This window comes from Serinus canaria, chromosome 6 (assembly GCF_022539315.1).
Source record: "Serinus canaria isolate serCan28SL12 chromosome 6, serCan2020, whole genome shotgun sequence".
NCBI classification, from domain to species: domain Eukaryota; kingdom Metazoa; phylum Chordata; class Aves; order Passeriformes; family Fringillidae; genus Serinus; species Serinus canaria.
The window spans coordinates 28,317,406-28,341,654 of NC_066320.1; the positions used below are offsets into that span (position 1 = coordinate 28,317,406).

General features: G+C 40.9%; 1 protein-coding gene across 1 annotated transcript; it reads left to right on the forward strand.

Annotated features, from left to right (window-relative positions):
• The first annotated feature begins 1,941 nt into the window (after positions 1-1,941).
• On the forward strand, positions 1,942-13,610 carry LOC103825230 (inactive pancreatic lipase-related protein 1). The gene is made up of 12 exons (XM_050976259.1): positions 1,942-1,990; positions 2,747-2,901; positions 3,347-3,472; positions 5,461-5,595; positions 7,250-7,358; positions 8,445-8,564; positions 8,814-8,933; positions 10,308-10,426; positions 10,559-10,691; positions 11,689-11,800; positions 12,125-12,292; positions 13,502-13,610. The coding sequence occupies exons 1-12, from the start codon at positions 1,942-1,944 to the stop codon at positions 13,563-13,565; spliced, it is 1,410 nt and encodes a 469-aa protein (XP_050832216.1). The 3' UTR covers positions 13,566-13,610.
• Positions 13,611-24,249: the final 10,639 nt, after the last annotated feature.

The following is a 24,249-nucleotide window of genomic DNA, read 5'->3' on the forward strand; positions in this document are numbered from 1 at the left end:
CCAGAGCATCTCCTCCAGGCACAGAGCAGCCTGCATGGTACTGAGGGACTGCATCCCAGCCCTGCCCAGCCTTCTCAAAGGAGAAGCAAGCAGCTGAAAACCATGACCATGGCCCAAGGCATTATTGGCTTACTCTGTCTCACCTGTATCATTACAGTACTGAATTAGAGCAGCAGACCAATGGAAAAAATCCTAACTCAAATCTTTTCCACCAGCTCTTCAATTAAGTGGGGGAAACTTCCCCCATGTTCCCCCCTCATTTTGAGCAAGTGTTAAACCTTGACAGTGTGCTGGGGCATGTACTGATTCCACTGACACAAACCTATTTACAGACCAAAACCCCACTTCAACTAAAGACAGGAGCACAAAGCTCTAAATCAGTATCAAAGGTGGTATCCTAAGAAAAACCAAAATGTAGCTGTTTAAAGAAATGAACTCCATTATCACTGATGATAGCAGCAGAACAACTGGTATCCATTTGGTCATTCCCACAGGTGGAGATCAGGGAACATCAACTCTGCAAACATATAACGCCATAAAGCATAGCCAAGCTGATGAAACTCTCTAAGTGGAGCCAGCTCAGGCCCCATTTCTTCTCAAGTTCACTTAGGGCCTTCTCCTAGAGACAAACAGGTCCAAGGGGCTGCCAGACGTAGTCTGGTGCATTTTCACAGACTGCTTTTCACCTTTGAGTTGATGTTTCTACTAGAACAACCTACAGAGCTTTGCAACATTCCACCCACATCCCAGTGGCTGGGGGAATTCTGTATGTCATTTGTATATATTTCCAGTGTTTGCTCTCAGTGAATCTCTCAGAACTTTTCTCAAAGCTTGGGCTTCATGGGTAGTATAGCATGGATCCCAGTGGTTACACGACTGTAATCTCAGTTGATCTCTCAGAAGCTTTCTCAAAGCTTGGGTGTCATGGGTAGTATAGAAAGGATCCCAGTGGTTACAAAACTGTCTTAATTCAGCAAGGAAATTAAAGGGATGCCTGGAAAATATCAGACCCTTTCACTATGAAAACATTACCAAGCCCACTAAGAGTTTTCCAAAAGGGATCAATCAAAAGACCCAGAAAACACAGGAGCATTTCACATCTGAAGTCACTGGATACAGGGCAAGGACTGGAGCTTAACAATGATGTGGTTCCCTACTAACTCCCCCAGTAGAACTCCTACAGCCCAATCAACCAAGACAAGATATAAAAGCCTTCCCAGCCAAGACAAGACACACAGATCCATATAATTCTGCTTCATGAGCCATTCCTGATGAGTTGCTGTGTGGGAATTACCAGCCTCTGGAGCTCCAATCATATTGCTGGATCCAGCTCACGGATTCAAGAAATCTATGACCATGGATATTGGAGCTATCAGAGAAACCAACCATGAAAGTTGTTTGCCATCTTATCTAGAAACTATTATCTGAAACAAATATTCCTATCTTTCTAGGATCCTTCCCAAGGATAAAGCAGACTATAAAAGTACATGCAATGTTCACACACTCAGGCTTCAAGGAGCTTCAAGACTCCATGGTAAGTAGTTTGGATCTGGGGGTGTTTCCTTGTACCTCGTCAGATTTGTGGCTTCTCACAGCACAGGAGTGGGAAGGGGAATGGCAGCTCGTGTTCTCTAATCCTCATGCTAATTCTAAAGTAGTCCCTGTACATCTGATTAGAAGGAAAAAATCAGCCTAGATTTAAGTTACGATTTTTGTTATGCTTTTTTTTTTGTATATTTATGGCCCCCAATCTCTCATGGAGCAAGCACACACAAAGCTGACTCACACAGAGTGTCTCTGGCACACAGCAGTCAGGGATAGATCCTGCAGAAAGAGCAGGCACTCTGTTCACCTTGACAAAATTCAGCACCAGGGAGCTGAGTGTGCTTGCTAAACGAGTGGGTTAGCAAATCCTAGCTGCTTTTTTTTCTACTGTTCCAGATGCTCGGAATTTGGATTCTTGGCCTGTTTCTGCTCAGTGCAGCAGAAGGTAAGCATAGGGGGTTAGTGTTTGTATTGCCTTTCTATTGCTGCTGCATTTTCCACCTATTTCTGCATGTTATTCCACACCCTGGTGCCTTAAGACTTATTTATTGAGGTTAATGTGGTTCACTTTTCCATACAGGAATGATGAGATGAGAGTGAGTGTTGTCTTTCCTCTCCATTCTGGGAATTCTGCCCTAAGAGGGAGCAAGAAAAGCTGATGCTTCCTATCTCAGAACAGAGCTACTGCTCTACTAAACATAGGGAATTATTTCTTGTATTCTTATTAATGATGGAAATGGAAAAAAAAAAAAAAAAGCCAGTGCAAAGTGGAGAGGCAGTCTAATGAGGGCATAGCTTTGTATTCAGCAGAAGACACTGGCTTGTGTACTATCAGACTTTCCATGTGCAGTCAGCTGTTCAGCACAGTCTCAATTTATTGCTGATTATCTGCAATGTTTTGGCTTGGCATTAGGAGAAACTCATCAGCTGTCTCTGCCTTGGGCAAGGCAACAGCTGGGGGAGGGTACCCAAGGATACCACAAAGGAATCCTCTGAAGACTTTTTTGATGAGCAGTAGGATAAACTGCAGCCTCTCAAGATCTAGGAAAGGGCAACTGCTGGACTTGGCTTTCTGTAGACTGTGGGATTTTCTAGAATAAAAAACAGACACACCCCCACCTCCAGAGAAGCCATGTGATGAGTTCTGACTGCTCCATTTCTCTGCTCATTCACACGGGTTTTTTTGGTGTTTATTCTACAGGCAAAGAAGTTTGCTATGATAGGCTTGGGTGCTTCAGCGATGATGCACCATGGTCTGGGACTGTGGAAAGGCCAATCTACAAATTACCCTGGAAACCAGAGAGCATAGGCACTCAGTTCCTGCTGTACACTAGACAGAACGAGAATTACGCTCAAGTAAGAACTGTTGTGGTTTAAACTTTGCTGTGTCACATGCAAAACTTGTACATAAACACAGACTCCAGCTGTGTTCCTGAAAAGTGATAAAAATGGCCAAACTGCCACTTTATTCAACATCTTCCAGGTGGCAGGGTTCCCAGTGAGAGCTACTGGGAAAATAAACATTTTGGGGTAATTTTTTCCACAAATAAAACAAACGCATATTGAAATCTTGTTTCGCTCTAAGATTGGTGTCAAGGCTTGCTTTGAATGGAGATCTCATGAACTTTCATGTAAATTCTTGCTGATGAGTTCAAAATTGCAAAACTTTTAAACACCTGCACAGATAAGCACAGTTCAGGTCTTTGCAATTTTGAAATCTTAGTTACAGAAAGCAAATTTAAAGGTTTATGAAGTTCTTCTCTATGCTAATTTAGTTATTTTTAAATCTACATTAACATAGGAGGTGTCTGCTGTTGATAAGTCAACAATCACGGCCTCAAATTTTAATACAAACAGGAAGACCCGATTTATTGTACATGGATTTATTGACCACGGAGAAGAAAACTGGTTGTCAGACATGTGCAAGGTAGGTACCACAGGGACAACCTTAGTTTGCATTTATAAACACATTCATATAAATTGTCTCTTTTCTCTGTTTCTAACCAATTTTTCTCATGGTATTTGTAGTGATAAGAAAGCAAAAATTAGTTCACATTTTCACATTGTTACCAAATTATGTATGTAGGTTTGCACCTTGAGGAAATAAAGAGGACAAATTCATTCAGCTTTTCTTATTAGTCAAGTGAGTGACAAAAAGATTTGACTCAGTAAGTGCCTTTTTTCTTGGTAAAAAGAACACAAACCCTGGGGGAAGATATTGGGTGGGATCAGGGGGATTCCAGAAATACCTGCAGACTCAAAGCTCCTGCATCCTATTTCTCCAGACAAGAGAAGGTTTCTAGATGTGGAAGGGCCATCAGGAAGGTCAGGGCTGCCCCATGGGTGCAGGAGGCTGAGCTCCTGGGCTGGCCATTGCCAAACGCAACAGAGACATAAAAATGTACATCCAGAGGGGACCTCAAGGGGAGCATTTGGAACAAAGCTTTCAATCTAGGACTTGCTATGAGCACTCAATGTAGTAAAGCACTATGCTTTATTGCTTTTTGTGCTAATTCCACAAATTCTTTCCTAACTCTGTCCCTATGCAAAGTGCAATTCCAGCTTGTGGTTTTCTCAAGTCCTCTGAACATGCTTTTATATGATGCTGGAGCTACAGAAAGCCCCTAGTCATGCAGCACAGAGCAAAATACCAGTTGATGGCACTTTGAGGATAAGGTTTTTCAACGATGATCAGAAATACAATTTTTTTAACACAATGTATTCCTACTTTACTTATGAGAACCCTATGAGGAACACCGGGAGGCTAAAATCAGGGTATTTCACATTTATTGTATCCCCATTGCCTACTTCTTTTTGAGGATAGGTCAAAGGAAAAGAAAAACAATGGGTGATGATTGGATTTGTCAGTTAATAATTTGTTTCAAGCATCAGAAGCAGATTGATGCTTTTATAATTTTTTCTCTTACATTTTGCATTTTAAAATAAGGTTTGTTTCCTGGAACTTCACTATAAATGTGATAGCTCACAATCTGTTTTTCAGCTTGTCCCTTAAATCCATTTGATCAATTTTCCAGAATGTAGAGGCATGAGATAAACCCTTAAATTCTTCATCTATTACAGCAGCCTGTGTTTTATCACAATACTCTAGTTTATATTTAGAAACAAATTGGTTTCAGTGAACCTTTTCAATAAAGAGTGGAGCAAAGGGGATTCTGAACACATCAGTCCTCCTATGCGTATCTGTTACTTGCTTTCCTTCCCATTAAACAATAATCCTGTCTGCAAACTGATTTTTACCACTTCTTGTATGGTCACAGACACCTTCTTTGCCTTTTTTGTCCTTTGTCAGTTGTTGCCAAATACTTAAGTTGCTAAAACAAAATACTTTTATCCAGACAATCCAGCTGAATGGAGAACATTAAAACTTCTGGATCTGTGGCGAAGTCTCTACCTGCATATTCCCAAATACAGCCATAAATCTGAAATGAACACCAACAGTTGGTACACCATCTTATAAAAACATTATCTTTCTTACAAATCTGCATCAGAAAACCACTAGTGACTTTTACTATCAAAAATATTCTAATTGAATTTGAGTTACAGCAGTACTTTTAAATCACTGAAGTGAATAGGTGCATAAGTAGAGCTCTTGTTTAGTGTTACATACCAAGTTTGATTAAAAATGAAAGTTGAATGTTTCATGATTGCTACTGTTCTCCTTCCTGTAAATCATACTCCTCTGGGTATTTGAAATGATTACTACAATCCATATCAACCTCTTCCAGCATTGTGTGATCACACAAACCCCTCTGAGCACACATCCATGCTACAGCTTTGGTTTTCAAATCATTCTCATACAAGTTCACACAAGATGAGTAGCTGAGCCACAATGACCAACATGATCTGATCCCACACTGTATTTACCACTGTTTTTACTTTTGTTTTACAAAACAGAGGATGCTTAGTGTGGAAGATGTGAACTGCATCTGTGTGAACTGGAAGAAAGGTTCCAGGTGTCAGTACACCCAGGCAGCCAACAACATCCGTGTCGTGGGTGCTGAAATCGCTTATTTTTTGAATGTTCTCATGGTAAGAATCTGCTGTTTCTAAAGCTCTGCTATAATACTGACTTGAAAGAAATACAGCTCTGTAACCTTCACAAATGTGGATGAAATCAGCAGAAAATATTGTTCTCTACTCCACAGTCAGTTGTGCTGAAAGCATACAGCACAATTTTTTTTTAAAAGGAGAATATTATGTGATAGCAGCAAGTTTTGCTAACTTAAGGAGAGGAAATTCGAAAGGATATTCTCATAGTACAGCCAAAGAGTTACTCTGTAGATGTTAACAAATGCTGTGTAAAACTAAATATGCAGAAATAATGGATATGGCAAACTTCTTTCTCATGGAAATAGAAACGTTATAAATGATCAGCCAGGAATCCAAGTTAATAAATGCGAAAGATTTTATTTTCTTGACTGAAATACGGTCCTCAAAAATCCACAGCCGAAGGGACAATGTCGAGCCCGAGATCGGCGTTGTGTGAACTGAGATCTGACCTCTGTGGTATTGGACATCTTCTGTTCAGCAATGCCATTTCCAGCAGGGCTGTTTTATATGCCTGAGGCAGAGGTGCCCCCATTTCTTTTGTAACCCTGCATATATATGAAAGTTTCTTTCCCAGTGTAGGGCTGGACTATTGCTCTTTCCTGAGTCTTAGCAAGCCCTGATCATGTCAGGGGAAGTCGCCTATTCAGATGTATCTTTGGTTATCTTGATTGATGGTATCTGTCAAGTGATGATCACCCTTTGTCCTCTCCTCGTGGCCTTGGAGGTGGCCAATCATCGTGCTAGCCAGGTGTATTAATTGGTAAAGGTGGCATTATTCTCCTGCTTCAGAAATTTAAAAATTACATTACTGAGTGGTTATCTGTTTCCTGGCTACTTATGGTGAGAGACTCCTTGGATTTTATAATTTTATAACACACATTTTCTCTTTAAGCATGAATTACTTTATAACATATATTACAGAACCAGTGAGCTCACATGAACACCAGAAAACCAGCTGGTAGCACTGGCTGGGGACAAGCAGGACCCACCAGCTGCCCCAGGGAAAGCTGTGCTGGACAGTGCCCAAACCCACAGGAGGTGGCTCCTTTTGCAGCCAGCTTCACACGGCAAGTGAAGCTTGGTCTGAAGCCTTCTCTTAATCTAATTGCTTTCAACACAAATTTCTCATAAAAGAACTATGATTAACTAAAAAGAGAGAGTATGCTGGGTCTAGCAGTGCTCTGAGCCACCTCTCATCCTCCACATCTGCATTGCAGCTACTGAATTCCTGTCCAAAAAGGCTGAAGGCATTTCTCATCTCAAGACCTCCTCCAGCTTTGAGTGCTGCTTAACCTGCCAGGTGTAACTAAGAGTTCCTGCCTGGCTTATTCTTGCAAGCCAGACAAGCATTCTGAGAACCCTAAAGGGCCCTCTGGAAGAATATAGAGCCCCCTCAGGACTCTTGACAGAGCTGTCTGGAGTCATACCAACCTCCAAACCAGGGCAGCAGCAGAATAAGGAGGTTTGGAAAATCTATGTGCCGGACAGAGCTAACTGGCAAAGAGACGCTGAAAATCTAGAGGAGTTCCTGAGCCAGTAGGCAAATTAGGGGCAAATTCCCAGCCCCTTTCAAGTCTTCCCTGTTGCTGATGCAAAGGAGCATAGCAATGTTTGTTTTTTGCTGTTTTGCCAGGATGACTATGGATACTCCCCAGCTCATGTTCACATCATTGGCCACAGCCTGGGAGCACACGTTGCTGGAGAGGCCGGCCGGAGGCGCCCGGGCATCGGCAGAATTACAGGTCAGTGCCTGCAGCCACCTCCCACCAGAGCCACCTCCCAAAACCCTGCTACTCACCCTGAATCATCCCACTGTGATTGCATCTCTGGGCTGCACCATGGTCAGGGCAATTGGGATATTATACTCCTTTCACACTGTACCCCAAGGAGCAGGGCTGTGCTAACTGAGGGCAAAGAGGTGATAATTATTTTCCTTGCACATGTGTTACACAGCAAAGGGATTTTTTTTTAATGTTCAGGACTTGCAGAGGTTAAAGCTGTGGGTTTGAGCTGCTTATTCATCATGTATGCAATGCCAAGGGCATTGTGCATTAAGCAGAGTGGCCTTTCATGGATAAAAGACAATTTTGGAAATTATTAACAAAACCCTTTTCAATTGCTGTTTTTCCTCGGGGATTTCAGGCTTGGTGAAACTTGGACTAGTAGTCTACAAAATTCAGTTTAAAAGCAAACCCAAAATAAGCTGCCTAGGGACAAGAAGAGATGCAAGTATAAGGCAGCAAAAGCTATGCAATTTGCAAGACTTTACAAGCACCTGAAATTGCTGCAGCAATTTGGCAAGAAAATTGATTCCATTTGCTGCTAGGTTCAAAAGCAAAGCTCGTTGCTTCAAATCTAGATGTTTTCTCCAAAATCTGACTGGAGCCCAACGTAGGCAGGCAGTATACCTGCAAGCAGGGGGTGCTATCAGCACAAATTCCTCTGAGTACTCTCAAGAAAGGGACTCTAGAAACCATGCAGATGGATCAGTTTCTTTGGGATGCCAACCTCAGTTTGTGCAGTCTTATTAAAGAGAAGTTCCATTAAAAAAAAAAAAGTTAATTCCAAGTGTTGGTATTCAGTATTGCTGTCATTATGTAAAGCAGTGAAATTTATTAGGCTTGCCACAGGTGCCTTCCTGGGAGAAAAGCCACTTGGTAAGTTGAGAGCACGCATCCACATTTTATTAATGCCTACATTACTTAGATCTAAGAACCACAGGCAACTATATTGGTGACATTCTTTCTATACCATCAATCAATGACATGTAAAATGATTCTACACCTACATTTCTTTATCCATACATAACACTACTCTTTTTCTCTCAGGACTGGACCCTGCACAACCTTATTTTCAAAACACTCCAACTGAAGTCAGACTGGATAAATCTGATGCAGAATTTGTTGACGTTATCCACACAGACTCAGCTCCCACAATCCCCAACTTAGGTGAGTATGCAGCTCTACTCTACTGATGATTTATTTTTTTCTGTACTGAATTTATGCCCCGTGGCACTTCGGTGCTCTGACTGTTCACCGAGGTTGTTGTGCTGGGGCAGAACAAAACAAATTCACTGCTTCAGTCTCCAACAGCTCCTGTCCTAAAACACCGTGCACAGGCAAACTTGGAGCCAGCAGCTCCAAGGTATGAGACAACCTTCATTTAAAACGTGCTTACCCCTGCTTCAAATGCTCCAGGTTTTGGCATACGCACACCTGTGGGACATCTTGACTTTTATCCAAACGGAGGAGAGGAGATGCCTGGCTGTGACAAGAATGCTATTTCACAGATCGTAGATCTCGATGGCATCTGGGAAGGTAAGTGTGTTCTTTGCATTACAAATTCAGGGGAAGCCCTCACAGTGTAGCCACTTGCCTTAATTCAGGGGTTTTACATTAGCCTTTACTGTATCCACCGGCTGCAGACTGCAGTGAAGCTGTTAAAATGCTCAAAACACACCACTTTTCCAGAGCTTATTAAAAAATAAACAAGACATAGGGCTTGCCTCTGGAAAATGTGTTTCTTCAAAAGGATCTAATATGAGAATCAAAAGTTGCTGGAGCTGTGCCAAACATTTTGAAGGGTCTTTTAACAGCATACTGCGTTTTGTGTCTAACTGTCCAGCAGCAGCACTGGTGGAATTGGGCAAAGATGTTCACAGCTACTCCTGGTAGAGTGTCTTCAGCTGAAATTCTTCTGAGATACAGCAATTAATTCGATTCCTTGTTAAGTTACAGATTATAATCAGAGTTGCATTGAAGTGATCTCATTGTGCCTATTTTTAGGGCATGTAGTTGCTCAAATACAGTGTTCTTTGTTGTTTTACTTGGTTCTATTAAAAGTACCAAATGATTCCTAGGTATCTTTCTAAAATTAAATTAAGCATAAGATTAAAAAAATAAATTAAACGTCCTGAAGATTTCTGCTGTGGAGATTTTTCAGTACATTATCTGAGCTATTTCTTACACTCTGCAAACAATTTTGTGATTGCTAACCTTTTACTCCAGGTTTTATTCAATGCAGGTGGAGGCATTACTTTTTCATTCTCGCCCCCCTTTTTTTTTTTGATAGAGTAAACTTGTTATCAATAATGGGGAATTAAAGCACAAAGAAATAACTATGTAGTCTAGGCTCCTCTTTTTAACCTGAAGTCAGGAAAATAAAGGCAACACAAAGGAAAAGAATATATTCTCTATATTAATTTTAAGAGTCTCCATTTCTTAAGTACCCCCCAAATAATAATAATTTCTTTTTGAAGCCCTCAGCTGGAGCAAATCAGCACTGCCCTAGGAAGTTCACTGTTAAATACTTTTCATTTGGTTTTCTTTTCTTATTGTAATCAAACTGTTGCCCAGAGCAGACCTACTTTAGGCAGCTCTGGTTTCTATTGTTAAACTCAGTCAGATTGCTTGAATAAGTGTTTTTGGAGGGGCAGGGCTGAGCTGCACAGTCGGTCTCCACAAAGCATTTCAAGTTTGCATCTTATACCTGTTGACCCAGTGACATTCCTTAGGGAATCATTCCTTAGGGTGAGCGCATCAGAAGCAAGTTCCAGGGTTCCAGCCTCACCTTTGATTCTCCAAGAACTGAGAGGAGGCTTTTGAGGAGGAATGATGCATCTCAGTGACGGGGGTTTCTTTCCTTGAGTGGGAAGAGAAAAGGAGAACCAACCTCAGGGCATCTTTTCACAGGAACTCGGGACTTTGTGGCTTGCAATCACTTGCGGAGTTACAAGTATTACTCGGACAGTATCATGTACCCTGACGGATTTTTAGGCTATCCTTGTGCTTCATATAATCTTTTCCAAGAAGTAAGTATTTCTCAGACCTTTGGGATGGACTCTATTGAAAACATTATTAAACATAAATCCTTTGACTAATTTTTTTTTCTTTTCCTTGTCTGGCTGGATAATGTCATTAATAGATATATTTGTTTTCACTAGGGAAAATGCTTCCCGTGCCCAGAAGAGGGATGCCCAAATATGGGTCACTACGCAGACAGATACAAGGACAAGATTAAAAATAATGAACTCACAAAATTTTACCTGAATACTAGAGAGACCAAGAATTATCCTCGTGAGTTTTGAATGCTTCCATTGCTACCTACTCCTCGTAAAAATTTTATTTTCCTCTTTGGCAGTTAACTTTAGCAGATGAACAGATCTCATCACAGTGCAAAGTCTCTTCTGTCCTTCATGCTTTTTCTCCTTTTGCCCCATCACTAATGCCAGTCTGGGGCCCTACAGGACAGGAAAGTGACTAACAAATGCCAGAGTCTAGTGGAGGTTACTGAGATGTTTAGAGAACTGCAAGGTTCAAGGAGAAGGGAGGAGAGACAATGCACAGAAGTTGCAGAAAGGGAATTTCTTATTAAATACTATGAAAATTGTATCACAGTGGCAGTGCTTAATGCAGGAAGAGGGGCCCAGGGAAGCTTTTGCCATCATTGGAGATGCCAAAAACTCCGTTTGACAAAGGCCAAGAACAAGCTGATCACAGCTGTTGGATGGACAAGATGAGCTCCTTTACAACCTCAGTTGTCCTAAATGCCAGCTCTCACAACACACTGCTTAGTTTGCCCTTGTAAGCACAAATCAGAATTTCCTTGAGTTCCTTTTGCCAATTGCATTCTAAAAGGAAGTTCCCACCAACAAAAATTACTTTCCTGGAGCTTCAGAATTCTTTCACGTTGCGTAGATTATGTACCAGTATTTAATCCTAACACCCCTTTATTTCCAGCTTCACTCTGTATGAAAACCTTAATGGTCAAAATGCTGAGATCTGTATAGTATTTACTACAATACGGACTACTTTCCTCTTTTTTCTCTCCCAGAAAGTAACACAAATGTCTTCCATTTCTCATGTTGATCTCATTAGGACATAACAGATTTCATTCAATGATGTTTTGTATTTTCTGCTCTCAAATATACCCTACAGACACACAAAAAAAAAAAAAAAAAAACAAAAAAAAAAAAACACAACAAAAACAACAACAAAAAAACTATACAATTTGATGTTTTGGGGACTGTTTCTCCCTGGGTGCAGTCTAAGATATTGTATTTCTTCTGTGTAGTTTGGAGGTACAAAGTATCTGTGACCCTCTCTGGAAAGAGCAAAGTAAAAGGATACGTGAATGTTGCCCTGTACGGCACTAATGGGAACACAAAGCAGCACCAGATCACCAAGTAAGTTAAACATTCAATAAAAAAGAAACTTTTCTTCTAGAACCCTTAATTCGCATTTGTAATTAATAATTCTGTTTTAATTGATCTTTTGAAGACAGAAACAAAAAGGCAGCATCTCAGGCCCACCTGCCTTTGCTGCCTCTGAAAAAGTGATTTGGGATGAATTACATCAGAAATCTGGCAATAATGGTGCTGCCATATAACAGGATAAATGTTGTCTCTCTTGTTGTACCCTCTTGCCACCACAGCAGAGCCTTTGACAAGACTGGTAATTAACTGTAAATGTTGCCATGACTCACATCCATAAAATGCTGTTTTTCACAGGGGTACCCTCAAACCAGACAACACTTACATAGCCTACATTGATGCAGAAGTTAATGTGGGACAGGTTACCAAGGTTAAATTCCTTTGGAACAACAACTTGCCCAACCCAACTCTTCCTAAACTGGGAGCTGCAACTGTCACAGTAGAAGCTGGGGGAAATAGAGCACAGTAAGTATTGCGAAAATTGTGAAAGTCTTGGACGTTACTGGAGAAGATAGGTGACAAAATTATAAGTGGAGTGGAAGCCTTTCCACAAGAAAAGTTATTTAAGGCATTAAAGGGAAAAGATTCTCAAGGAAACCTTTTCTTTCCTTCCTTTCATGGCTCTGTTCATCCATAGTTCTATTCACTGCTACTTCAACCCTTTGCTTTAAATAACCTCAGAGAAAAACCAAAAATCTCTCCAGGCCTTAGCAAAAGAAAACTTTCTGTAAAACTCTTTGGTGGAGAAAAAATAATGCTGTCTTACATTATCAGTATCATTCTTACTAAACTCCATAAAAACAGATTATTTGTGGGTCTGATTCACTGTCAGCTGGAACCAGCCAAGTATTCCATTGCTCTTGATGACCCTTAGGGTCATGACTGACTAAAGAGGATGGTGATAATTTATCCCCTTTTCCAATGAGGAACACTAACACTTGGAGCCTGCACTGAAACACTACCTATAAAGCTGAAGGAAAGAGTTTAAAATTGATTTCTCTAGACTTTTCAAAACATAGGTTGGATGCGCAGATTATAGAAGCATGGTTTACTGATCCAGTTTCACTAATTTTCCTGGATTTTAAACAATAATTCCTTCATTTTCTTGATCAGTTATTTTATTTTATCCACATCATGAGTTGATATCTAGAACTGTTTAAATTTTATTTCTTCTGTTTTCAAATGCACAGGTAAAATTCCATCATTTAAAAGACAACATGGGTGGAGGAAACAGTTTCAAGCAAAGTGAAATGATTACAGCCAAGTAGCATTTGAACTCACCTGAAAGCAGAGGTCTGAAGTCTGGCTGTAGTTCCCAGTCACCAAAGCACATTGCTGACAAAGTGTATTTCTGTAGATAGGAACGCACCCTTCTACTGACTTGTGACCTTTGCACAAATAGTTTGTGCTACCATCTCTATAGAGATGGTAGCACAAACTCTGGGGAAAAACCCCAAAACTGTAACATTAAAGCAAAGTGGGGAATGAAGTAGAATAAATACAGTCTATCAATGCTTTCCCCAGCAGGTATATTTCAAATTTAGATGCTCCAGGTTTGTTCTGTTCAGTTGTCTGAAATGACAGATCAGGTTGTGTTAACATCAAAGTAAATCCACTTGTATCATTTCAACAGCTGCTGACAGCTCAAGGTGCTCTCATTTCCTTTATCCTCAGGTACCGTTTCTGTGGGTCTGAGATTGTGAGGGAGGATGTCCTGCTGACTCTGAATGCTTGCTAACAGCACATTTGGATCCCCAAATCCTTGTTACCAATAAAAGCACACAGAAAGCATTGGAATATTGATGGTGTTTTTTGGGGTGGGGTTTTGCTGCTTTGGGAGGCAGAGGTTAAGTCTGTGGATACCTCTCTATAGACAGAAGTTTTAGAGTGGCTTTAGGAGTGAATGTTCCAAAACCTGTTGAAGAATTCCCCTGCTTTCAGCCTGTTTCAAAATAATTTCAAGCAAGAGGAAAGGGGCAGGTAACAGAAACAAATTCATTTCTGTCTCCACCTAATCCTGCCTCACATCCCTCAGCATTCAGCTGTGTCTCCTCTGCTGCCAGAGCAATCTCATCCTCACTGATAAAACCTCACAGAACTGCTGGGGATCTGCTGCTCCACGCATCTCCTTCTCCTGGGGACCTTCTCTCAGTTTCTCCAGGCACTGCCCAGACTGGGTCTCTCTGGGTGAGCTTTCCTCACCCAGAACACCCTGTCCTGGAGGACATCAACCCCCCAGCAAGGCTTTAGATTCTGTGTAGTGGTGGAGGTGGAAACCATTTTATTTTGCGTTGGAGCACTACTTCACTAGTCTAGAAAAAAAATCAGGTGTTTTTGTTATTGTAGTTTGTTTCTTTTTTTAATTGAGTGCATTCTGCCAGATCTCACAGAGTGATGAGAAAGAGATAGGGGATGGAAATAACAGACAAAGATACATGACTACTAAAGATTAGCAACCTATGGGCATGCTCTGGGCTGAAGTAAGTTCTTTCTATAAAAGCCAAAGTGCTCCTTGCTTTAACACAACTGAAGAGAATATCCTCCAGCCATTTCAGTTTTAGTCAGACACATGAAGGCTTGCTTTTATGCTTAAAAACCTTCTAAATTGTACTTCTGCTTCTTGCCCAGGTTAAAAGGTACTATTTGACTTGGATTAGATATTTGGAAGAAGTTCTGTATTACAGGACTTGTTAAAACTGGCCCAGGTTGCCCTGAGAGGTGTGAGGTGCCCCATCTCTGGAAATATTCAACACCAGTCTGGTTGAATTTCCTGAATTCCTGGGGTATTCCCTCTGTCACATTTCTTCTCTCCCCGTGCAGCTCCTCAGGCAGCAGCAAGTGCAGCAAGCAAACAGCAGAGTTCTCTTTGTGTGCTTTCCTCCCAGCCTACGCTGTCCAAAAGGACACTTGAAAGCTCACATTTTTTTTGTCTCCAGTTTTTCCCAAATGTGGTCAGTCTTATAGTGGTAGAATAATAGAGTCAGGCCGAATAAATACAAGGATTTCAGTTCTTTGTCCTGCACCAGTCTCTTTTAAGTCCAGCTCTGGGTTGCTCCCGCAATGCCTTCCTTGGCTTTCCACGGCTGCATGGCTGCAGTTTGGCAGGAGGATCCATCCTCAGGAACAGAGGCTTTCACACTTTATCCAGTCCTTAGAGGAGCACACAAACCCTCTCCAGGAAGATAAGTAGTTGTGGGTTTATGAATAGCCACAGACAGGGGAGCTGGTGTCTGATGTTCCATGTAGCCCCCATCCCTTTGGCATCCCCTGCTTCCTTCTGCTGTCCCTGTTTGTGTCTCCTAGGACTTGGTGGCCTGATCTCAGTGCCTCCTGCTGAGGAAACCTCAATGGGGTTATTAACTTCCCAACACTGCAGAAGAGTTTCTCCTTTGTCTTTTGTTCCCTTATCTTGGAATAAGCAGGTTCTTGCCTACACAATTGTTTTGACAGTTATGATATTCTCAGCATTATCCTTTGCCATAGACACTTCAGCAGCCTGTGTAATTTTAACAAACACCTAACAGAATCAAGACGTTAAAGTTGACAATAGCATAATAAAAAATCTCCTTTTAATAATGAACTGGAGCTGCCGTCATCCTGTTTTAGCCGAGTAAAATCTCTCCCCCCCTTCTGAACACTTTACAAAGCTATTACATAAAATGCAATGTTAAATGAACAACAAATTACTTTCCCTTTAGCTAGCTTTTAATGCTAATGGTGCTATTTATTCCTGACCTTTTGAAATATTAGATTTTTTAAATGACAACATAAAAAGAATTCTTGTTTGAAAACGCGAGCGACTTTAAACCACATGTTATTACTTGTAAGTATAGCATGCACATGCATCATTCATTCCAGTGTCCCATTTAGGGCTAATTGGTATATATTTCAGTTGACATATATTGTTCTCCTGCAAACGTGTCAAATTCCTTAACGATGGCAATGACAAAAGCAGAAAGCTTGAGATATATAAATTACGCTTTTTACCATATAATCATTCTTATCTATTGGGAATGGTATTTGTGACAAACTATGGTCAAAAATACACAGCAAATTGATTTTTTTTTTTTTAAACTTTAATATCACAGCATTCATGGCAAGTCTTTGATTGCATCCTTAAACGTAGAAATGTTTTGATTTTTATCTGCATCGTTTTGCGGCTTTTGAAAAGATCACTTTATTTATTAAAGGAAGAGTAGCACAGCGAGGATCTTAAAATGTATCTTTTGTTATCAGCATAAGGGAAAAAAATGGGCTGTAATTGTGGATATAGTGTGAGTAATTTGGTGAAAAACGCTTTGTACTGTAGTTAAGGTTTTATAATTCCTGCCAGAAATTACTATTATTTTGTTGGTGGGCAGCATTGCAAGAAGAATTTTAAATATTTTAAATATAGGAACAACTTGGGCCACGTATTTCCATTACATTTTAGACTACTGTGTGCCATGCATTTCCCCCCCTTTATTACAAATCATCTTAGAATCAGACAAAAAAAATAAAAATGGAAGATTTCATGTGACTCTAATTATTACTGCAGTGCTCATTGTTGTCTTTAGACAATGCTGTCCACAGTCATTACTTTGCTCCATAAATCAGTAGCATAATGAGATTCTATCTTTCAAGAAATATTTGAGCATATCTTAATGTGGCATTGATGAATTCTCCTTCCCAAACCTCTGGAGGGTTTTTTTAAATCTAGTTTGTTATGTTAGAGCTTTCATCACCTAGCCCCAGCTGACAGTGTTATGGCTGTGTATTTATTTCCATACCTTCCTGGGACGTGTCCTCAGAAGTTGCAAATAGGAATTTTATGATGTTATGCCTTGAGGGCTGTTTTTCCTTCATTGGAGTGTAATTCCCAAACTGTTTTGCCCCACCCTCATCCTTCAGAAATATATACCATGTGTGGTTGTAAAAAAGTGTTGAAAAACAAGGTTAAATTTCTTAACATCTTGTTGCTGATATAAACGGGGAGAAATTTAGTTGACAAAAGAGATATTCACTGGAAAAAAATACCACTTTTGCCAAAGAAATTATATAATAAGTTCAGCTACCATTTTTCTTCTAAAATTTTAAGACAAGAAAAAGGTGAGTCAAAAAAAGGTCAGCAGAGGGCAGAGGAAGAAAGGAGAGGGTTGATGTTGATTGTTGAGGGTTGATTTAGAGCTCCACAGCTCTAAATCAAAAAATACTAATAGTGCCCTACGTGACACTTACTTCTAAACTGTGCTTAGAGACAAACAGAAACAAGAGGCAAAGTACTCTTTAAATTAGTGTAAATGTTGTGTTCAATTATACAGTAACAACTGGGTGGCTACTGCAATTGCTATCACTTTGATGACCCATATTTTATCAGACCCAAAGACAAAAGTTGCATTCAAGCCCCTCTTCGTGCTCTGGCCCATGGAATTATTGTTGTGTGTTTATCCTAAGAAAGATATTACCTTTAATTGCATTAAGTAGATAACGGCCTCACATCTAACCAATTAGGGAGGTGAAGGGGAAAAAAGGGATCTAAACCTCCACAGTAATGCATTAGTTCAGCTAATAATTCACACTACTGTAATTTAGCATGCAATTTATATAACCTAAGTGTCAATTCCACATGAAAAATAACAGCAATGAACATTACTGGTGGCTTGGGTGCCTGAGCTGGGCACGTGCAGTTTCAGAGGATGGATTCTCTGGGAGTCCTGATTATCCTCTTTGGAAAGTGAGTGCAGCCCTAAGTGCAGCACCATTTCTCATTCAGAAGAGGTTATTCATGGAGGAGGAATATATACAGTCATCACCTTAATTATATGGGATGTAAAACACAGGATAACTTGTCCTGCCTGGGCTGGTGGAAGAGCTGGAGCCACCCCTTCATTCTCCCAACACAAAGCACTCTGTCCTCTGGCTGCAGCCCAGAAGCTACCAGAGGAGCTGCTCAAAAAGAAATTAAACAAACTCTTGGTTCAGATAACCTTTTCTGTATTGTCTTTTATTCTTTACCCAGATACCAGTTCCCTCTCTTTTGATGAGGGGAAAAAAAATCTTCAGGAGGGAAGTGCACAAGGGTTCTTCACCACCCTCAGCTCTCACCAAGGTGGTCTCAGTCCCTTGGGGGATTCTGTGGCCTGACCTCACATCTCCTTCCAGCCTTCCTCATCTCCCCCTTGCCTGCAGTTTGGAAATCAGTGCACCTGAGCATTTTATAGCCCTGCAGAGGCACAGCAAACTCAGCAGGGAGTCAGAGAGGATGTGTTTGCCCCTCTGCACCCTCCCTCTGGCATCACCCACCTCCAAACCCCAGGGAAGGCTTGGCAGAGGAGGCTTCTCCCCTTCATTAAGACCAGACCGTAGATCCTCACGCCTTTGCTTTAATTCCAAAAGGAGCAAAAATATCTTTGTTGGGTCATGAAAACCAGCCTCTCATTCCCTCCCACAGAACCTGAATCAGGAAGCCTCTCCTGGTGGCTGTGACAGAGGGGACATTGCTCATGTGCCCTCCCTTGCTGGCTCTGAAGGGCTGGAAACACAGCAGCAGAAAGCAGCATATTTGTATTGCACAGGACCCTCATAAGGTCATACAAACTTCCTTTTAACCAGGGAAAAATGTTAAAAGGGGAGAGCAGAGTGACTGCACCAAAGAATAGTTCTCCTTTTGACCCACAGAGAAAGAGGTGCCTAATAAAAGTATATGAGCACGGACAGTGTGAAGATAACTGTCTGATCAGATAATGGAATTGTTTTCAGTGATAAGAATGAATCCATTACTAATGCAAATAACTATAATAATTATAATTTGCAATACAGTAAAAATCACCTAGTCTACCTCCTCCTCTGACAGGAGACTGTATAATAAATTATAGGCTGAGAAAAAAAAAATCAAAGGGATAAAGGTTAAAAGATTAAAAAAAATTCTGAAACTTAAATGCTTAACAGGGAAGTCAAGACCTGAAAGCAGAAATTGGTGCTATTAAATAAGGCAATTGTGAAGAATGAGATATTATGGAATTGATTAACAAACCAGAAACCAAGCATTTCCTCATATCACTACCTCTTGTCACAGATTTCAATAATTCTGAAAGAACAAAAAATTAGAGTTGGCGTATAACGAGGAAATTAATTATTTAAATGTAGATGAATATGCTAATAGTACTCTGGGAAGATGAATATAACTTCACACACAAAAAAGCCCCCAGAAGGTTCCATAAATTTGAGGAGTCTCTCCAGTTGCTTTTGCTTTGCTTTAGTATCCAAAACTGGTCCAGCTGTTCCCAGGACTGCTCATCTACAGGGCAGATTTTTTAGGGTTTTCTGGGCACACTAAGTTGCTCATACCAATCCCATAATCTTCTTTGTTCCTGTGAGGTATTTTGGGCATGGAGGCTGTAAAAAAATGCTTTATTTCAGCTTTGGAGGAGTGGAATAGAGCAGATGAAACAAATCCTGTGTGCAGAGTTTGCACTACAGTGAGCTGTTTCCTTGTTTACAGCACCTCTGCTTTCTCCACTGGTTAAGCAGAGAGGAAATAGTGATGCACAAGTTTGATCACTCACTGCTGGCATCAAACCATTCACAGCTTTAGGTGATAGAGCACTGGGAATCTCCCAAGAGATCATGTGATTCTTCCTCAGCCATCAACTGGAGTAAAACAGCTATTAAACAATTGAGTCTAAAGCACTGTCTTCCAAAATTCTCCATCTAGATCTACATTTTCCAAAGGTCAGGATGTCCCATAACAGGCACAGAGAAAAGCCAGGGATTTTAATAACAGGGGGGTGTGAGGGAGATTTCGACCCCCAGAGGTGCTGACATCTAGTCAAAAGTAGGAGGTTTTAATCTGACTACCAGATTAAATTAATCTTTAACTCAGAATGGAACCTTGTGCTTGGAGTATTTTCCTGCATTTTAAATTCAGAGTAAAAAGCTCAATGTATCCTGCCCAAACTTTCACCTCAAGTCATTCATTTCTCACCCTCTTTGAAGTTTTTCCCTGCAGCACTTCTCCTGCAGCTGAAAAGCTGGACACACTTCAGGCCTGCAAAGCACCAGCAGTTTATCAGAACCTCCACAGTATAGGAGTTCAAGGAAAATGCTTTAATGATGCAAGTTCTAAAAGCACTCTGAGTGGAAAACTCACTGCATGCTTCACAGCCATGACTGGTGGTTGTCTCCTAAGTGCCATTTATCCAAAACACACCCAGCCAAAATAACATCAACTCCTGCAGCAAGCTCCTTTCAGCTTAAACACAGGAAGGCCTTTAATCAATGTTTGCAAAAGACAAAACCACAATGTGCCTCAAATCCCCACATCCCATTTCATTGGTTGTTGAGGCTTCACCAGGGCTGTTTTGGAGAGGGATGCTCCCAACACGAGTCCTTCACGTGCGTTCCCAGAGAACAATTCCAGCATCAGTTTCCAAATCTCCTCCCAGCAATAAGATGCTTATCTGCCAGAAACCAGCATGCACTGCCTCAACCTCAAAGCTCCCAACAGAGCCATGAAAAAGATCACAGGTCTATAAAACATGATTGAAGGAGCTGGGATTTAATTAAATAATTAGATTCAGGGCATGCATGAAACTGGTCTTCAGCTATGTCAAAAACTGTCAGGGCAGGAATGAGATGAATTGTTCCCATGTTCTCTAGGGGTAGGACAACCACAGAGAGTCAAAGCTGGCATTATGTAAGACTTCAGACAGATGAGGACACTGAAACAAACAAACTGCCAGAGCAGGTAACACCATTCCAGAATGGTCAGAAGTTTTAAGCATCAGAAGTTTTAAAACCAGATTAAACAAAAGTTGGGAGTAGTTTAGGCAGAATTAGTATTGTTTTACATCAGAAGGTGATATATGATTGATACCTGAAGTCCTTTCCAGCTACATGAAACTCCTGTGATGCTCTGACAGAGCTGCAGTTGCAGTCAGAAAAAATACTTGATGGATCTGAACAGAGAAGAGAAAAAACCTGAATTATTATATGTTACTTGACTCTGAAGGGGAGAAATTAAAATTCTCTTGGTGGGATATGATCAGCCTAGTTTGTACATCTCCTCAGTCCTATAACACCCTCAATAAGTGTGTGGTACTTTTTGATCTTCAATCTCATGTGTTTCACCCACGAGACAAAACAAAAGAACTGCAACACTAATTTTAAAGTGTTTTGGAACATCCTCAGTGATGCTACCTGATTCTTCAGCTGCCTTACACAATTATCAGGCTGAAATGTTGACCTTGTTTCCTGAGTAGACAAATCTATTCTCCTGCCCACTGTGTAAGGAATGTGTCATGGACAAGGCTGTGTGTTCACAACACCCTGCAGACAGTACTGCCTCCAGACCTCTGCCAACACAAAGAACACAGGGAGAAAATCATCTGAGGAAGCATGCTGGAATGTTGCTTGTGGGAAAAAAACCACATTTAGATACAACTCCTGCATACATCAAGCAGAACAAGGACCTTCTCTGCTGGATTCTGCTCTATTTATAGCTAATTTCCTTCAGCTCCACTCATTTTGAAGAGTCAATCCAGGCGAAGTATTGGTGGGGAGGCACAGGCTGAGAAAACAGATCCATTTGATGGTCACAGGATGAAGAATAAACCTTCTGAGCAATCCATTCCCTGCAGTGCTTCAGCTGCAGCCCTGTGGGTGTTACCAGGTGCCTGCAGGGTGTTGGTGTGTGAGAAGCACTGAGGCTGCTCTCTGGACTGCAAAGGAAGAGGATGTGTCCAGTCTGGTGTCTGCTCTTATCAGCTGAGGGCAGGCGGAAGGTGCAGAGATTACTCCTCAAAGGGAAGGAAATACTCCTTGTTGCCCTTAGGAAAGGGAGAGTCACCTTTCTAACTCCTTGGATTGCTGCAGTTGAACAAACCCTGGCAGTCACAGCTCTATCTCACCACTCCCTGCTTTGAAACCATCCCTGACCTTGGAACTGCTGGAGCACTCCACTGCCTCTGTTCCAGCACATCCAGGTCCTGCTCACACATCTCTCCAGCCAATTCCTTTCTTTCCTTATGCTGCAGTAAAGTGGAAAAATTATAAGAAAAAAGCCTCATAATATCAGGCCTGCCTGTCATTTCTTCTAAGGGAAGCTAGTACTCTGCAAGCTCCCATGTGAAAGCAATACTGGTGTGAGCAGTTTGCTAGCATTACAATCCATCCCTGGGTGAAAAACCAACTAGCACCTGTATAAACTGTTTTTAAAATGAAAAATGAAAACTATCTCTCAAAAACAACCTTTCCTGCACGTACACACCAGGGGTTGGAGTGACCAATCAATGAAGAACAACTTCTTACTAACCAATGAAAGTAATTGGCAAGAAAACTACTAACCAGTTGGAGTCACACATGAGGTCTGTAAAACTGCATAAAAACGAGTTACACGAATAAAGAATGAGCTTTTTTCCACCATGAAGAAAATGAATTCCATGTGATTTATTCCCATATCCTTACACTCAGTCTGGCATCATCCTCCTAGGGTGTCTTGGCTCTGCTGCACACACAATACTCCCAGAGTAAGCTGAGATTTATTTTTCATTTCTCCATTCTGTGTCAGCTCACCCATGGACCCCGACAAAAGGATCATACTGGCTGCAATCTACCATGTTCTTAATTTTTTTGCCATCACATGGTAATGAACACCATGGCCCCATCCAGTAATTTCTGCTCTGGACACAAGGCCAGAGCTCCTGGGATATGGCAACAAGTTAACCTTTCCCTAGTATAACAATCCCTGAAAAATTAGAAAACAGGTATTACTTTAAAATCATAGCCAGTGCCTAATCAATTGCATGTTAACTAAAGACAATACAGAATTTCCTGGTCTGCAGAAAAATGTTTGCAGTTAACTGACTCAAGATATGGCATAAGGATGGCACAAGACAGTTTTGCTGTAAGAAATTGATCTTTGCATCTGTCAACTGCACAGGCTGTGGTGGAAACTTCTTCCTTTTTTTAAATACTCACGTTCAAGTCTCTAACTTGAAGGAAAAAAGCACAATAGCTTATTGTGATTCTGCATTAATTCCATAGAAAATTGCTTTTGATTGTTAGAACACAGCAAGGCATGAACGAGAACTAATAGAATAAAATTTATTCCTAAAACAAATGAAGTACAAGACTGGCAACAACCAGGCTTGAATTCCAGTCACACAAAGCATCTGCACTTCTCACTAATTTATCCAGGCTGCATCTCTTGAAAATCAAGCAGTTCTTGCACTGAGTAAAAGAATTCTGAATCCATTGTCCCTCAGCCAGAGAGCTGGACACTGCTGTCAGGGAGGCCCTTTTAAAAGTTGTTTTATTCCATAGCTATTCACATGAATACAAAATCTGCAAATTTCAGTGAGGACTGCAGTGATTTCGTAGAACCAACAACTTACACGAAATCCTTTCTATCAAGATGGGGCTGTAGCTTTAAATCTAACCACACTCCTATGAGAAAGCCATAAGATTTGAAAAGTCCAGTGCAAGGACCAAATTCTGAATGCACACACATGAAACTCCACTGGAATCTTCAGCAGTGTGGTAGAACACCGAAAGCAAAATTTGCTTCTTAATGTGTCTCTGAAGACTGTAATTACATTTCCCATTGTACTAGTAACATTAATTGAATGTTTAGCTGAAATCAAGTTCATTACATGTTAAATACAGTACCTAGCCTATTAGGATGGTGTTTATAATTATAGTCATAAAGCACTTGTAAAACACCTTCATTGCAGCAAATAGGTGGAAGTTGGGTGTAGTGGCTGCTAAAGCCTCTCAGTTCACTCTCTGTATCTTTGCAGCATCATGGACCAAGGTCACCTGTGCCACTGAATCACCTCCAGAGCCTGTGCCAACACTGCTGAATTTCAGAGGGACACAGCCTACAGCTGTTAGCAGAAAAATGTAATTCTGCACAAAGTGCTATGCAAGGGTTTCTGCAGTGCAGCTGGACCTTACTCAACATCCCTGGTTCTACAGCGGCACATTCTCATTCTAATATACCTGGTTATTGGCCAGCTTATTGGCCTCATAATGCATTTTTAACAATAAAGCAGCTTTTTAATAATACAAGACCTAAGAGATTACCCCTCTCTTTGATATATCAGATTTTGTATTTCATTTTCTGGCTCTCTGAGAGCATCATTACAGAAAATACCTGATCTGCTTTTGGTATTGCCCAAAGTCTTTCTGACTGAACTCCAACAAACACCTTTCTCAGAGAGTACACCAATTTTGCTGGAAGCTGAGTCATGAGCAGCAGTGAAGTTCCACCTTGGGCACACAAGTGAACTAAAGCCAGATGGCTGATGTCACTTCTGCTCAGTTACACACACAAAAGGGCAACCAAATTCAAGCATAACCACTTGGCCTTCCTCACTTTCGTAACAGTTTAGGTTTCTTTTTATAGCCATTTTCATAAGAATAGTAGCACCCAAAAAGAGAAA